The sequence below is a fragment of the Panthera leo genome, chromosome A2 (assembly GCF_018350215.1).
Source record: "Panthera leo isolate Ple1 chromosome A2, P.leo_Ple1_pat1.1, whole genome shotgun sequence".
NCBI lineage: Eukaryota > Metazoa > Chordata > Mammalia > Carnivora > Felidae > Panthera > Panthera leo.
The window spans coordinates 144,285,460-144,298,191 of record NC_056680.1 but is presented as its reverse complement, the minus strand read 5'-3'; the positions used below and the strand labels follow the sequence as shown (position 1 = coordinate 144,298,191).

General features: G+C 44.9%; 1 protein-coding gene across 6 annotated transcripts in view; it reads right to left on the bottom strand.

The window, feature by feature from the left end:
• Positions 1 to 12,732, bottom strand: part of STRIP2 (striatin interacting protein 2) — a 46,288-nt gene that overhangs the window by 17,925 nt on the left and 15,631 nt on the right. For 4 of the 6 annotated variants that reach the window (XM_042924343.1, XM_042924351.1, XM_042924342.1 and 1 more), the window contains exons 9-17: positions 11,679 to 11,882; positions 10,139 to 10,374; positions 9,811 to 9,876; positions 9,045 to 9,108; positions 8,046 to 8,117; positions 5,121 to 5,195; positions 4,330 to 4,427; positions 3,745 to 3,871; positions 1,065 to 1,165 (exon numbers count right to left, since the gene is read on the bottom strand). In XM_042924343.1, coding sequence (XP_042780277.1) covers positions 1,065 to 1,165; positions 3,745 to 3,871; positions 4,330 to 4,427; positions 5,121 to 5,195; positions 8,046 to 8,117; positions 9,045 to 9,108; positions 9,811 to 9,876; positions 10,139 to 10,374; positions 11,679 to 11,882 — 1,043 coding nt within the window. The remainder of the gene's footprint in view (positions 1 to 1,064; positions 1,166 to 3,744; positions 3,872 to 4,329; positions 4,428 to 5,120; positions 5,196 to 8,045; positions 8,118 to 9,044; positions 9,109 to 9,810; positions 9,877 to 10,138; positions 10,375 to 11,678; positions 11,883 to 12,732) is intronic. The other 2 variants (XM_042924325.1, XM_042924333.1) reach the window with 2 other exon arrangements.

Genomic DNA, 12,732 nt, shown 5'->3' with positions numbered 1-12,732 from the left:
ATCTCTATGATATAGTCAGAGGACGTATTATTTTCATCATAAGATGAAAATACTGTGGCTCAAAAAAAAAAAATGTCCTTACTTAGATTACATAGCTAGCAAATGGCAGGTCTCATGACTCTGGGTTCCATGTGTATGTTTTATTTTAAACTACGTATATAAGTAGGCTGCCTCTCTATGGTGGATTTTCAGGCAGTACTGACAAGACTGGTGAGGCACCATCTCCTGGTGCTTTCCAGTCAACCCAAGTAATCACATCAGCCTTCTTACTTCTACTTTAGGAGCTCTGCCTCTGGTAAAAGCATTTCTGGTAAACTTTAATTAGCATGCTTCCAGTTCTTGTGGAAGTAGCAAACTAAAGAACAAGGATTTACTCTGTAACCCCCAAGTCCCCATTTGGCTGGAGGAGTGGAAAGCAATTTGTATTCATAGCGATTGTGACCAGAAAACAATTTTGTGTTTTGATCCTGCCTCTACTGCTTACTTAAGTGGTCTCACTAGCATGTTAATCTTGAGCAAGTCAATTAAGCTCCCTGAATTTGTTTCCTACTTGGTGAAATGGGAATAAAATTTGTAATACCTCTTAGCGCCGAGGAGATTAAATAAAATACCCTATATTTGTCTTATTACAAACTGATAAGTAAGGATCTATTATTTACCTTCAGTTACAAATTCAGTATAAGACTACAATTTACAAAGAAGCATAATTGATCCAACTTATGATTTATACTAAAATCAGGGCTGGCCAAATAAGAAGTCTGTTTCACAAAAAAATATCTTCTGGATCCTTCTGCCATAGGGCTAAAATTTCAGTGTTACAGTTTTATTTATTTGAATCATGACATTTTTCAGTTTTCAAAACTGTTAAAATACAAATACCTCTGTGAAGAGGCCAAACCACGCACCCCATCATCAACTTACACTTTAAGGAAATTAAATTTAAGAGTAACAGCTCTAACATTGAAGGGACTAGGGACACAAGGAGAACTGAAAGGCTCAGAGATGTATATTTCTCAATCCATTCCAAAAAAGACCTTTGAAATAAATCTGTCCAGTGTCCATACCTGTTTTTGGCAGTGATGTAGGACAAGATATTTTGATTGAAGAACTTCAGGATCAAAGGAATGCAGTTGGCAAACACCAAATGTTGTGATACATATTCAAACTGAATTAAAAGATCCAAACAGAAAGGTTGCTTATTTGGGGGAGAATAGAAAGCGTGTATGAAAAAGATAGGCAAGTACAACTCTAATATCCATTCCTAAGAATATCCAGTGTCCACTTATGTTATCAGCCATCCTGAGAAATGGGAGAAGCATCATCAGCCAGCTCATCCTACATGGAGGACAATCTTCAGTGTGTGTACGTTGTTGCAAGAAGCTGACCAAAAGCACAAAACACAACCAAGCCAGAAAGAAAATCCCACTCCAGGTAAATAGAAGGAATCGCTGTGAAATTTGTTCCTAAGCTCAACAAGAAAGGAAGGCTCCCTGAGGGAGTTGTCTTCCATACCAAACCTCTGGCTCATAGTGTTTCCACAGTGATTGATATAGCAGAAACAGGTGTAGCTTACTCCCAGCAACTGCTGGCATCACTCAGTCAGGATGGATATGGCACACAGTAACCAAGTGAACCACTGGAATGTGGGCTCCAGCATGAGTCTATGTGGTTCACTGTATTATCCCTGTACTTACAATATCAGTATATTAACGAATGGATCAATAAAAGCCCTGCACTGAGAATAAGTCCAAGATCTCTTTGATGGCTAAACACCCAAACATAGGGGTTCCATTTTGCTCGCTTGAATTTGGATGGGGTTTGTGTCTGGGAAAACCTAGTGGGCAGAGTCATGGAGTTGCATCACCTAGGTTTTGCCTGTGATACACTGAGGAGCATCAGATACAGTGTGCTCCAGATCCAGAACCCAGACTACTGGGACAGTACAGAAACTGTGTTGAAAAAGCAGAAAATTGTGGTGTTTTAAATCCCTCAGCTTTTCCTGGTCACCAAGAAGTAGCCATGGAAACAAACCAAGCTGCCCTCTGCCCCTGGGCGTGTGGTTAGAGGTGGGGAGTCAGCTTGGGCTGCCCATTTCTTTCTTCTGCTCAAATATTTTCTCCCTGGCAGCTGACCCAGGGTATTTTCCAAAGCTCCAGATGGAGCAGCCAATACATACCCACTATGAAGTTATGGAAAATGTTTTTCAGTTAGAGACGTATCTGTAGACTTGTTGGGATTCACTGACACTGACACACACTGGCAAGGCCCATCAAGCCACCCACCTGTCTGGCTGTTGATCCACATACTGCCCACCAAGAGAAGCAGACAGAAAAACATATCCACAGTTCTCTGTTCTTTCTACTAGGAACACCATCTCCCACCCACCCCTTCTCCTCCCAGCCCTGCTGTTGCTCAGCAAACATTGGCAGAAGAAGTGTGAGCACCCAGGACACCTGTAACACACCCAAAGATGTCTCTGGATGTACTAATGTGGAGAAATACCCTGATTATATAGTCAAACCTCAAGGACACAGAGCCTGCAGGAGCCTCTGTGTACTCCGAGAACCTGCTGTTCTAGCAACAAGCTTGGTTCTGACTTCTTAGGAGGGCAATGGAGCAGAGACACTGAGCAGTCATGAGAAGTCTCCGTCTCCTCCCCATGTTCTCATCACAGAGACCATCCATTCTCTGCTCCCAGGTTCCCCCATATCTTGGCAAAGCCCACAGTATCAAGTCCAAACTCCTTAGCATGGCAAACAATGCCTTCATGGGGAAAAGGCTTCTTAACCTTTCTTAGGAAAGGTTTCTTAGGAAATCTCGGTTTCTTTATCTATAAAACAGTGATAAAATAAGACCTACCTCATAGGGTTAATTAAGAGAATTAAATGAGAACCCATAGGAACTTAATAGAGTGCCGGGCACATTAGAAGTACTCAATAACCGTGTGCTATCAACTGTGTGATCTGCTCCCTGCCATCGTCTCTAGCTTCATGTATCACCAGCCCTCCCCATCTCCCCCCACCCCAGGCAGAACTCCAGCAACATTTAATCAGTTTCCAAAGGTACTTTGCTCTCGCTCTCTCTCCTCTGGACTTTCACAAATTAACATTTCTGCTTGAAAGGCTTCCCATCTTCCCTCCCTGACAACTCCCATATCTTGGCTAACATCTGTTTCTTTAGGACTCAGGTTAGAAGTCACCTCTTCCCCATCTCAGGTTGGATTACCAGCTAATACTTACCTGTATCCTGCACTTACCATTCCATAATTAGCTATTTATATATCCATACCTTGTACAAGACTTCAAAGCCCTTAAGAGCCAAAACTGTGCATTATTCAGAATTCTATCTCAAACGTTAGAAAAGTGCTTCACATATAGAAAGGTATGCTCAACATACTTTTTCCTTTTTTTTTTTTTTTTTTTAATGGAATGGTTGAATCCTGTCTTCTACTGCTTCAAAGCTGGCTGGGCACATTCCCAAGAAGTGAAGAATTCTTACCTACAACCCTTGGATAATATTCAAAGGACACAGATGTCTGCACCTCACATCCCACTTCAACCCCCCCCCTCCCCCCGGCACCAGCCCCATGCAAGCCTATGCAACAGGTATAGAGATTCCCTGAGGAAGACATAGAAAAGGCTGGAAGATGTTCAACTGGACTACAAAGGCCCCTGCATCCTCTCTTTGGGAAGCAGGGCCTGGGGGACACCTGAGACCTGTGGAGGAGCACTGCTAGCTGCTCACCTGGTAGATATGGTTCAGTTTGAAGTGTTTGAGGAGTAGCAGGAGCAGAGCAGAGATACTCTTTACGATGATCTCCTTGTGCCTGTTCACATCGATTCCCAACTTCATGCTCTGAAGAACAGTGATGCTATAATGAGGAGAGGAGGAGTCAGTGCAGAGAGTAGCCGTAGAGAGAGGCCTACAAGGACCCAGGTATTTGGGTCAGAGACAACATATACAAGAGAACCAGAACTTGGCAGATCTGAACTTCTATGCTGGGAAACCTCCAGAGCTACCCCTTACCAGCCTGTCTGGAGAAAAGCTCCTCTGCTCTCTTTGTTTTTCTCTTTCCTTTGGCAAGTTCAGCCCTTGTCTACCCATATACCTGCACAGTCAGTGTCTGGCACTGATGTTGCCCTGCAGACCCTCAATTCTGAGCTAAAAAGAACCTAGCAGAGAGCACCAGTGGAAAGTGGTTACTGGTAAGGGAGGGGAGACATCTTTGGAGACAATCCCTACAAGGGTTATCAAGGTGGGGTGGGGACTAGAGAGACACTGTAGACGAAACAGCTAGCATTCAGCAGCCAACCCAGTTGAAGCACTCACGGCATCTCCTCAGGCAGGACATCAGCCAGGATATTGATAGAGTCTGTCTTAGCCTTGGAGGTGGGGGCTGCAGCCAGTAGAATCTTAAGCAGAGCAATCTAGGAAGTAGAAAATGAGGAGATCCATCTCTGTCCATTCCATTCAACAGACTATTTTTCCATACCTCAACAGCCCTATGAGAAGTAAGGCTTCCTCTATGTCCATTCCTCAATGACCAAATCTTCTCAGCCTCCAGAAGGGCAAACAGGTGCCTAATCCTGAGAGGCCTGCCTATGAGGCTATGGACCCAGAAGGGAGCTTATAGGCTATTCTGCTTCCAGATTGTTCTTTCTAAAGAAGAGGATGGAAGGAAGAGAGTGAGGGGGCAATGTCTAGAAATAAGGTGAGAGGTATAAGCATGATCTCACCTCCTCTATCCCTTTCCTCCCTCTAACCCTGACCATCAACATCCTCACCACTCAGCCTGAGGCTATCCAGGACATGACAGACCATGGCAGACTTCAAAGGGTCGAGGATATTTACTTAGAAGGAGGGCCCCCAATGCATCCTGCATGGATCCCACCTTATTCTCCACTCCTCCCAAAGAAGAACTTGGGAGTAAAGCCAAGTCCTCCTTCCTCTTGGAGAAGCCCTGAGGAAAGCTCAGAATTCTCATGTGTTAGACAATGCCTTGCCTCAGGGTTGAATGCTCAGGAAATAAGCTCAAATGATGGATGGCTCAGCTTGAAATGGCTCTCAACTGTCTGTTCCTTGCAGCAGAGAAGGGCAGCTCAGCCCAGCAATCTCCTTACCATGTACTGGGGGAGGCTGTAGAGCATGCCTTGGTAGAGGATTTCACATGGTGTCTCTGGTACCACCTCTTCCCCCTATGGCAGGAAAACACACAGTTTGCCCAGGCCGTTTTCCAGTTGACCAAAGGCTATGTTTTCTTGGTTGTGAAGGGTGGCATGAAAAGAGCACTGAGCTGGGAGTCAGATCTAGGTTCTTATTCCAGCTGTGTTAATGACTCATTGTATCACTTTGGGTAAGCTACTTTTCCTTTTTGGGTCTTAGTTTCCTCTTCTTTAGGATCACTGGGCTGGTCTGATGTCCTCTGAGCGCTCTTCCAGCCCTGATAATCTGATTCTGGTTTTCCCATTATCTGGAATCAATCCAGAATTCTTCTTTCCACATCACATGTTAGATCAGGAATCAGACCACCTACCTAGGAATTGGCTCAGACCACTGCTTTGCTGGTCACACAGGAACTTAAGTCAGGGTGCATGAACGCCTGGGACACTAGAACAGATACCCCACACAGAAGCACTTCCTATGGTGTCAGTCTGAGGCCATCCAAGAGCTCTAGAATGCTCTTAAGTGAGAGGTAGGTAACTCAGTAGAGAAAGCTGATAAGGGAGTTGGGTAACCCATGGCCCAGAGAGGCGGGAAGGAGTATTAGCAGGGAAGCTTTTGGGTAGAAGCTATTTTCTTTCCTTCTCCAACAGCCCCTACTACATCCCTTCCTCCCTAATGACAAGGCCCTATGCACAACTCTCTTTATCCTTTGATGACCCTATCTAAGCCTTTTATAAGAGTGGGAGGACAGGGGCCTCCAGTGCTCAAGGGGTTACTCAGGCCATTGTCCTCTTTGGCCAATGCAGTCCTTCCTCTCACAAGGTACCTCTATTCCAGGGCGAGGTTCACTGCCTTGAGGCACCTGAGGCACTGCCTGAGGTCCTCCCTGAGGCAGGGAGGGATAACCTGGCCCTTGCCATCCCGAATAACTCAGCTGCTGCTTAAATGGGCATTCAATAAACTCAGGCAATCCTCTAAGGTTGCCTTCCTGCTCTCCAAAAGATCTATGTCATACCTTCCCTTTTCCCTTGTCCTCAAACCAATCCCCTCACCCCACAACCCCTCAATAGTTGCTAACCTGGCCTCATACTTCATGGAGAAAACAGAAGCAATCAGACAGGCACCCCTCATCTTCTCAACACCAGATCTACCAGGTTCTCTACCTTCCTTCTCGACATGAAGGATGAACCGCCTCTGCTCTATTAAAGGCCAACTCTCCACTTGTGCTGGGGATCTCTCACCCTTTTGCTCTGTCAAATACATCAGTTCTGCGATCGTCTCCTCTCTGCAAGATCATCTCTTTTAGGACATAAACATACTCTAGAATCTCCTGGCTATAAAACACCTTCCCTTGACCCCACATCCTCCTTCAGCTACCATCCCATTTCTATCCTCTTTATAATAAAACTATGTTGTCTGTGTTGACTGTCTACCTCCTTTCTTTACATTCCTTTTTTAACATACTCCAACCAGGCTACTAGCCCCACCTTTTCACTTGAGGTTGTTCTTAACAAGGTCACCAGTTATCTTCATGGTGTCCTATCCAATGGGCACCTATAGTCTTATCCATTTATCAGCAGCATTTGACACAGCTGATCACTCCCTTCTAGAAAAAAATTTTCTTAGTTTTTATAGTATCACAATCTCCCACATTCTCTCCCACATCACTGAGTGTTTCTCTTACTGTTCTTTTCTGGCTCCTTTCCTGACTCATCCTACCCTCAACATACTGGTGTGCCCAGGGCTTTGTCCTGGGTTCCTTCCTCTATTTCCATTCCCTCCTTGGGTTATCTCAGCCAATTCTATGGTTTTAACACTGTCCAGTAAGTCAACAACTCCCAAATTTATCTCTCTAAGCCAGTCCTCTCTCTTAGAACTCTAGATTTATACATTCAATTTGCATGACTGCTCATGTGAATGGCTGCCTAATGGATATCTAAAACTGAGTATGACCAAAATAGAACTCTTGATGAAACAGAACTCCCCATGTTGGCAAATGATTCTTATTCTTGATTCCTCCGTGCCTTTCTAATCACATCCAACTGACCAGCAAGTCTTGTCAGCTACACCTCCAAAATAAAACCCAAATTTGTTCCACTTTTCCCTATTTCTGTAATTACTACCCCACTCCATATCACCATCATTTCTCACCTTGACTATTTTAAGAGCCCTCTAACTGATCACCCTGCTTCCACTCTTTTCTGGTAAAGTCTATACACAGGAGTCAATTGTTTTGAAAAGATAAATTAGATCATGCCACTCCCCTGCTTAAAATCTCCAAGGGCTTACTTCTGTACTGTGAAACAACTTCACACTCCCTATCTTTGCTTAGGAGTCCTGTGTAAAGTAGCCCCAGGCCACTCCCTGACTTTGTCACACACAACCTCACCCCTCACCCCTGTGCTCTTGCCACAGGCCTTCATTCGCTACCCCTAATACTCCGAGCTTGCTCTCACTTTGTTAAGGCTGTATCCTCTGCTTAGAATTCTCTTTCCCCTGATGTTCCTATGGCCAACTCCTTCTTGTACCTCACATTTTAGCTTAGCTGTCGCCTTCTCAGAGGTCCACCTATCCTGACTGCCTAATTGAAAGTAGTCTACTGCATGACAGATGCCTCTACCATGTCATCCTATTTAAATTTTCTTCATTATCTTCCATTCTCTGATAGTCTTCTTGTTTCCTTAATTACTTATTTTCTTTTTTCTCTAACTCGAATGTATCATGAAAGTAGGGACCTAAAACACACACACAAAAAAGTAGGGACCTTGCCTTGCATGGTACACACAGTAAGAGCCCAACAGTATGCACACATGTTCTGTGACAGCACTGCAGACAGATTTCCTCTTGTCCTCCTCCTCCTGTGTAGGACCCCCTTGACTCACCAAAGACATGGGGCACTTCTCCAGGTCCTCCTCATTCTTGATCTGAACATCTGCAATGGAGATGTACTTGTGCTGGGGAAGAAAAGACATCAATTAAGAGGCTGAGGCCACTAAAAAAATAAGATAGATAAATAAATAAATAAACAAACAAAGGGTGGGGGACACATGGCTGGCTCAGTCTGAACAGCGTGCAACTCTAGATCTTGGGGTTGTTGAGATGCTGGGTGTAGAGATTACTTAAAAAAAAAAAGAAGAAAGATACTGAGGGCTTTGATCACATATGTACCAGCCTCTTGCTTAACTTCCTCAATGATAAGGAAATGTCCTGTATATGGGTTGTTACCCCAAATAGGACACGAACTCTTTGAAGGCAGGAGTCTTATTCACCTTTGTACCCTTAATAATTGAGCCAAGTGCTTCATATACAGTGTTTCTGTTTATTCTGTTTCCGTATTTGTTGAAGAGCAGCAAATCCCTAAGTATTTACCTTCAACCAAGGGCAAGGGGAAGTAAAGAATAGGCCCATGCCCCTGGACCACTGCCTGGTGAATTTCGCTGCATGTGAGTATATGTGTGTGCATGTGTATGGAGTGATGATGATGGGGTAAGGGAGAATTTAAGGTCTAGGCAAGAGATGACTATTTTTACTCTTTGTGCTTGCATACACTTTGGATGCAGAGCAGACCGCTACTAATCCTGGGCCTTTGGACGTTAGTGGCCCTATAGGGACAAAGAAGTGAGAGGAAAGGAAGCAAGGGGTGGGAGGAGGAAAAAGCCATGAGAGGAAGGAAGGATAACTTTCCCCCTATCTGAATGTAGGAAAATGCTTAAGTAGGGAGAGGCCTAATTTTTTCCTCTTTGGCCAAAATGCCTGCAGGGGAAATATAGAATAATTGGTTCAGAATGTGTCTGGAAGAAGAGCCAATACTCAGGACTCGGGTAATCCAACTTGTTTTGATGGCTCCCTATCCCTGGAGACTGAGAGCCCACTCTGGTCACCTGCTTTAAAGTCTTCACACTCTCATGGATGGGCCTGGGTAATCCAACCAAGGTGTCTGTGTCCCTGTGAAATGAGAGATATACCAGATGATAAGCATCAAAAGTATACAGAACTACTGATATTCCCTAGAGTTACATGGACCATGCCACTTTCAACATGCTGTATTCTGGATCTTTCTCTATAAGCTTCCAGTACCCCCATTATTGCTATAAGACACAAAAAGAACAATGCCACACAGAAGTGCTTGTGAAAATTTGGATTTTTATATAGTTTTTTGGGGATTTACTTTGTCAGGGAGCAGTAGGTTCCCTAAAAGGGAATGTAGCCCAACTACAATGAAACACTTGTAATAATACTTTCTCAGTTTTATAGGGGCCAGCCAGTGTGAGGAATTCATGAGGGAGGAGAAATGGGGAAAGACTGGGTCTGTTCTGACCATGTTGCTTGTTCAGAGAATTCTGGCCCATTAAAACAGGAAGGTTTCCTAGGGATCATCTAATCCAACACTCTCATGAGGACATTGAAGCCCAAGAGGCAATGACTTGTTAAGTCCTACACCTGGCTAAGAACATAAGAGTTCTTCTAAGAAACTAGAAGGAAAAAAATTCCATGGCACAAGCCCAAAGTAGTCGCTAGGAGACGCCCATGACCCAGTAGCTCTAGGTTACACTATGACTACAGGGCAACATCTCTCATTCCAGCCACCCATTCCTCTGGCCCCCTAAAAACCACTCTATAGCCAGTTCTGATCATCTAGTCACTTACTGCCCCAGAGTGAATCCGATGAATTTGTTCCTGCTCATCTCCAAGAAGTGCTCAATGTCCTTCTGTCTGAGAGGACAGTGGAGAGGCAAACCCCAGAAAAGGAAAAAAAAAACAAAAACAAACCTTGAGAGACAGACCCTTTCTGGGCTACTAACCCGTCAATAGGATGACTAGAGCAGTGGGAGAAGATCGCCGCTAACAGAGAACACTTCAAACCTGGGAGTTCTGACTTCTGGCCAGGCTTGAGACTTGAATGCTAGACTACTGCACTCTGGGCCTTCAGTGATTCTAATCCCCAAACTCAGGGTCCTGGAGGTATCAAACCTACCTGACCTTTGGGGCCCAAGGTAGGCCCTTGGGAAAGGCCACCCGCTCAGCAGAAAGGGGTGCCTGTGAAGGTGGAGGTGGCACCAGGGGGTCTTGCTCTAGCAGGTCTAACTCTCCATCTAAGGTTCGTTCTCCATCACCAGCAGACTCCTCTTCCTCCTCTGTGGCTGGTTCCTCAGTCTTAAAGAGATCTCTTTCATTGTAGATGTCCAGGCTATCTTGCTTAGTGAGGAGTTGCTGGGCGGGGGTTGGGAGGATAGAGAGAAGGTATACAGAGACCTCACTCTGAGCATCCTTGTCTGAAGTCACCCTCTACCCACAGGCTGCTAGACTTCAGGATACGTGGAGTAACAACCCAGCTCTTCTGAGAATATCCCCTTCCCTACCTCAACCCTAGTATCCCCACCAGGCCCTATTCCAGGATAAGTACCTCTCAGGCAACCAAGCTGGGGAACAAAGCATAGATAATCCCAAAGTCAGTTACTTAGCTTTCAGAAAGCATGGATGCTTTTTTTCTCCACCCCCCCCCCCCCAGCACTTTCCTTCCTAATTATGCTCTGCTTAGGTGAACATTCAATTAGTTTGCCTTCTGTGAGTATACACCAGCTGGCTGACTGAGGAAGAGGAGGACAGAGGCTTGCTGCTAGGCAGAGGGAAGCAAGTTTGGAATTTTAAATCTTGTTGCAGAAAGAATAAAAGGTTGGACAGAAATAGGCCAAAAAGTTAACAGTGACTGCCTTTGGTTTGTTAAGCTTGTGGGTGATTTTCTTTTTTCCTCCCTTCTTCACATTTTTATATTTGTTCCAAATTTTGTACAATGAGTAAGCATTACTTTATAAAACAAAAAAAATAAAGCCTAAAAAAAATCACATTATAGATTATGTAGACTAGACTACTGAACATGATTGTCTGGTCCTGTCACCTATTATTGGTGAGCTCAGGTATTTCAGGGAGGTGAGTTCATGGGTACATGGTCAAGTGTCAGTGCAACTTGTCATTCTGACCTTTCCAGGGATGCAGATTATAGCTAGAACACTAATCAATCACCTCCTAAATGTAAGCGTCTAGTTCCAGGGCCAGACAAGAGCATGGCTGGCTCAGAGTAAACCTTCTTGCTGTCAAGAAAATGATAAAGTGCCTCACCCTGGGCACATGGATTTGCTGGGAGCTCTGTTCAGGTGATCTGGGTCCCTACTCCAGGATTATACCCTAATTGTTGTCCAGAATGCTAGGGAACTCCAGGTACACTAGGTCTAGGCCAATGACTCTGTACCAAGACATGGATCTATGATGCGATACCATAATGTCACATCATGATAGCTCAGGAACCTACTGCAGCTGGGAGACAGAGGCTAAAGTACAGACTCCAAGGTTAGTCTCCAAGGTTAAACTCAATGTTAGTTTCAGGTTAGTCACAGGGCCAACCAGAGGCAGGATAAGCTGGGTCATTTACTGCCCATTCCTTCCACATCCAGAGTAGCTCAAAATCTTAATTTCTAGACAACTAGTATCACAGCACCACTCTCTGCTTTAGTTCATACCCTTCGAGAACCACGACGACCTCGCAGCTTAGAGGGTGGTGGTGCCAGTTGAGACTCCCCCAGGTCGAGGGTATAAGAGGGCGGGGAGGCGGCACGCATGCTCTTCACCACCTGGATGCTATCTTCAGCCAGTGGAGGCAGCCCCAGTTCTGCCCGCTTCTGTACTTTGAGAACCTGTAGATGCTCAAATCCACCGAGGGTAAACTAAGGTATAAACAGGAAAGGGCCAGAGGAAAGGAACAGAGGGAAGTCAGCAGGAGAAAAGTCAGGGAAGAACCACAATCTCCAGTCCCCTTAGACCCCTTCTGAATTAGGAAGTAATAAAACAGTAAGGGGCAAATGGAGTTACCATCCCCAGTCTTAGGAGCTCAGCGGTCAGGATGAAGCATTATTTATTTACTGACACAGACTCAGGGCTGGAAACATCACCAGAAATTAGGAAAAGGACTCCTAGGGCTTTCTACTGAAAAAAAGGGGGCGGGGGAGGGAGCAGGGAACTATGTTCCCTTTTTTAAAGGAGCACATCCAGATGCTATAAAGCCCCAGAGTCACTCAATTTTTTCTGCAGTCAAAAGGTAGTTCCCCCCTATGGAGCTTGCCCTGGAGGGTATGTTGTTCAACCAGTCCTGTGGAGTGGGTGCCAGAGATGAAGGATCAGATTTAATAATTAGCAACAAAGCTGTACCATACATTTATAAGGACTTCATTTTTTAAAAACAAATCCTCTGTTTATCTGGATGGAGGGCAGGCACTAAGTCCCACATTTTATAGCTAGAAAAATAGAGGCACAGACAGTTGCCCGAGGTTCCTCAGTATCAGCAGAGGCTAGATCTCCCAACTCTCAACCAGTGTTCTTTGCATAAAATGTCAGCTCTATCATGGGAAGGTAAAATGACACCCCAATTCATAGAGTGACATCTCCTGTCAGTCCAACAGAAATAGGTAACCTGCTCTGACACAGAGCATCTGATTCCTCTCCATTGGCTAACAGCTGCCTTATTCTGCCTAGCTCCAGCCTCCTGGGATCGGACTAGAAGAAACTGAGGTAGTGGCA